Genomic DNA, 4,019 nt, shown 5'->3' on the forward strand with positions numbered 1-4,019 from the left:
TACACACTACCACCATCTGTTCAGCGTACTGCCCATCACAGTATTCTCAACAGATGGCGGTAGCGTTTTAGCGCCGATGTTTTATGGTGAAAAATAATCAATGTGTTATGTCTTTTTGTCTGTGGCAAAAGAATTAAACGAAGTGTGGGAGTTTCAATCCCTCAATTACTAAAACATGCTTTTTAACAGAACAGTTAGAATCATGTCACTATTGTTGTAAAGTGACAACAGTTTGCAAACCATGCAGAAATCAAAACACTAAAGTTTAAATTTCGAATGAAAATTTTCCATCTTTTATTATTTGGATATCGATTTTCTGTAATAATTTACGCCTTGGCGGGACTTAATCGTACAACATAAAATATATTCTTCTTACTTAAACCACTAGAATAAATTATTTACAAAGTTCTTCGTCTAATAATCTAATATTCTGGTTTTGTTTTGGCTGAGATCAGTTTACAATACTTTCCAGGGTCACTCAATCAACGAGTTTTGGTTAAATAAAACTATACAAGCTACTCTGTGTGTATGTATGTGTGTATTTGTGTGTGTGGGTGTGTGTGGGTGCGTGCATGTGTGGGGTCCTAACTTAGCGCATTTCATAAATAAAAGCAATATCAGTCTTTGAAAGAAAGGTCTCTGCTCCAGCTCTCTACCTTTTCTGGGAGGGAGATCCCATAAATTACGTCAAATTTGATTAAAAGTCATCGCCCTGCTCAGAGCGTGACACAGTTTACGGGTCCCATCCCATCGAAATATAATTAAAGGGGATTTTTGGGGGATACCAGCTATTACTCTTCTTTGGCTGCTTTCGTTGCGTTGATCTGTTTTTTTTTTCTAGGTCATTAAGTTACTTTCTATCCTCTCCGCTTTCGTCATAGTAGTGGTTTTTTTATCTTGTCCTATGCTTTGGGATATCATTCGTCATTCCTCTCTCTCTCCCTCTCCCTCTCTTTTAAGTTTGCTAACCTCGCAACAATTATGGGGTAAATAAAATCTTCCACAATAAAGGAAACGAATATAAAGTCAACAACAAAAACTCAGAACCAACTAATCTCTCACTCGCTCGGACTGTAAGGAACATCACTGTAAATGGGTAATTACCAAACGTATCAAATTACCGCTTCATGATCTCATCAATCGAGAACCCAAGCGATTTCTTGGGCCGGTTGGCACCGGTGGAGGTTCCAAGGAGATGGAGGTGATGCTCCTCATCGTCATCTTCTTCGACGTCAATCTCCTCCTCGTCTACGATGATGTCTTTGTCCGGCGAGGAAGGGGTTGATTTTTGCGAAAGATCTAACACCGGACTGTTTGGGGTGGCTTCCGAAAGGGCGTGACTTTGCATGTGCGTCTTGAGGTTAGCTCGCTGATTAAACGTCCGGTTGCAGATGTTGCACTTGTGCGGTGCTTCTTCCAGGTGAGTGACCTTGTGGACGGCTAGGGTTCGCGATTGGCAGAAGCCCTTTCCACAGTCGGAACACTTGAAGGGTTTTTCTTTGGAGTGGATGTAGCGGTGGTCCCGAAGGTGATCTTGGCGACGGAAAGCCTTCCCACAGATGTCGCATGAGTAGGGCCGCTCATCGGTATGCGTTCGCTCGTGGATCAGGAGGTTGTAGGACTTGGTAAAGTGTCGATGGCAGTACTTGCAGATGAATTGTTTCTTTGGACGGGAACTACCATGACCAGGGGCTTTCATTGGGTTGACGGGACGGCCGAGGACGGGAATCCGGGTGAGATCTCCAGGATATCCCTGGAAGTGTTGCCGGTAGATAGCAGCACTGCGGATCCACTGTTGCATGAGGGCGTGCGATTGGTGGGCGGCAACTGACGCGGGAATCTGAGGGTAGCCGGGAAGGGGATAACCGGTTTGATGGAGGTGCTGTTGAGCGGCTGCCGCCGCCTGAGTTTGGAGCCATAGGCGGTGCTGCTGTTGAGCTTGCTGCTGCTGCTGTTGTTGTTGTTGCTGCTGCCGCTGTTGCTGTTGCTGCTGCTGCTGAGCTTGCTGCTGCTGGTAGAGGAAGGCCTCCATCGAAGGTGGCTGACCGTGCTCGGTGGATCGCTGAGGAAAGAAGGCACTCGGCACCTCCTGCTGATGGTGATTGTTTTGATGATGTTGATGATGTTGGGGATGTGGATGTGGGGTATGGTGAGACATGTGTTGATGTTGAGCCGGAGACCGGTTTTGTTCCATATCAAAATAGTGGCGTGAAGTGATCACCGCCGGTGTTGTATTAATACTGTCCTCGGTAGGCGTATGCGGTGGAGTTAATATGGGTGATACCGTCGACCGAGGCTCTTGTTTGATCACGGCTAATATTTCCGGCGGGAAATCTGCAAAAGTGAATAGAGACCGAAGAGATTATGTTAGTAACACTCTGGATTCCAAACAATTTGAATAACACCGTCGAACAATCACATTCATCTAATCCAAAATTACCTGGCGATCTGATTTTCAACTCCTCAATGCTGATTTCACTGCAGGATGACGTTGACGATCGTGATGAATTAATAGACATCTTAATGCCGCTGGCACTCGCCAATGTTCCACAATTTTCTAAAAAAAACTCTTCCGCTGGCACGGTTTCAAACAAAGTTCATTCACTACTATCGCTCGCTTATAGCCAGTCACTGATAACCTATTGTCCTTTCTGTCTTCGCTCACGGAGCTCACACACAATCAACGGAAGCACTGCTCACTGTTCCGAAGCTGTAGCATAACTGAAGCTGCCTTCCGATATCCTTTGCTCGTTATCCTTTTGCCCTCATAGATCAAGGGATCCGTGCCTTCATCCGCCGTTTCACGATGCGGATACATAAAGCCAATAAATGCACAAACACACGTGTCACTCTCTCTCTCTCTCCTTCTGTCCCTCTGTATCTCGTACCGACCCACAATCGTTTATTTTCAATTAATACTATGTTGCACCACTCCGTCCTGTATCCACGGTGCATAAGCAAAAAAAAAAACGATCGCGTTCACGAAAAGCTGTCGCCTAGGTTCGTAGACCCTTCTTTTTTTGGTATTGGCTTTGAAACTAGATGTTTAGACAACAAGTTGTCGGTACAAACTGATTTGCTACTAACGAAACTTCCAGGGAAGTCACTTCTGTGTGCACTGAATGAGAAAGAGAGTGAGCGAGTGATGGTGAGGAGGCAGAGAGTGAGAGAATCCCGCAGCACCGCAGTAGGCTGCTTAGGAAGTGAGAGTGAGACCAGCTCCAGCCAACGAGTGGTGGGGGTAAACGTTAACGCCCACTGTGCCTGCATTCCATCCAATGGCAGCCTTTTGTGTGCTGCACACTTCACTGCCAACCGACGGATTGCATAGATTGCGTGACGAAGATGGCACGAGCACCAGCCGTCCCTATTCCCCATGAAACGCTACCATAGAACCTGCGAGCACACGGATAGGACGTACGTGTGTGCGGATCCTCTTCGCTTTTATGCTGCTGCTGTTGCTACTTTTGCTGCTATGTGCTTCCAGCTCCTACCGCCGAGAAGCTGCCGGAACGGTGGTGCTGCCGTAGTTCTTCTGTATTTTATTTTTATCTTTTATCCTTCCATTTTTCATTATGAGCGAACTCATTCTTTTCTGTATACATTTTATGAAGCCTGTGATTGTTTTGCCCCGTACCCGTGTGCGCTACATAGATATCCTTATGAGGCCACATACAACTCAATTTAGGTGTCCCTTTTGCCATGCTACGTTTCCTACCCGTGAGATGCAGTAGAGAAAAGGGGCGCACTCGGTTCGTAAATGGTATGCTTCCTTGATTGAAGCGAATTCGTGATGACCCTGCCATGCCCCAGAGCTACTGAAACGACTTTATGTTGAGCGGATATTGAATTACCTGATGTGAGAGATAATCATTGCCAATTGGAACGGTTATTAATTGCAAAGTAATTGCATAACCTGATGTGCACAATGCAAGTTTTACGAGATTAATTTTCATCATTTAACATAAGTACAGAGCATATTCAAGTCTCACGAGAAGGGACAGGTGATGCAATACATC

The 4,019-nt window shown here is 45.6% G+C and overlaps 1 protein-coding gene across 1 annotated transcript; it reads right to left on the reverse strand.

The window, feature by feature from the left end:
• Window positions 1–277: 277 nt before the first annotated feature.
• On the reverse strand, window positions 278–3,056 carry LOC135703881 (protein odd-skipped-like). The gene is made up of 2 exons (XM_065225243.1): window positions 2,441–3,056; window positions 278–2,334 (listed from the first exon to the last, which is right to left on the reverse strand). The coding sequence occupies exons 1-2, from the start codon at window positions 2,517–2,519 to the stop codon at window positions 1,118–1,120; spliced, it is 1,296 nt and encodes a 431-aa protein (XP_065081315.1). The 5' UTR covers window positions 2,520–3,056; the 3' UTR covers window positions 278–1,117.
• Window positions 3,057–4,019: the final 963 nt, after the last annotated feature.

The sequence above is a fragment of the Ochlerotatus camptorhynchus genome, unplaced genomic scaffold (assembly GCF_037179485.1).
Source record: "Ochlerotatus camptorhynchus isolate MF236.1 unplaced genomic scaffold, CSIRO-AGI_Acam_v1.1 ptg000222l, whole genome shotgun sequence".
Taxonomy (NCBI): Eukaryota; Metazoa; Arthropoda; class Insecta; order Diptera; family Culicidae; genus Ochlerotatus; species Ochlerotatus camptorhynchus.

Coding starts and splice junctions, on each gene's coding strand:
- LOC135703881 (XM_065225243.1), bottom strand. CDS start 2,519: ATGTCTATTAATTCATCACGATCGTCAACGTCATCCTGCAGTGAAATC. Junction 2,335..2,440: donor GTTGAAAATCAGATCGCCAG/GTAATTTTGGAT, acceptor TCACTTTTGCAG/ATTTCCCGCCGGAAATATTA.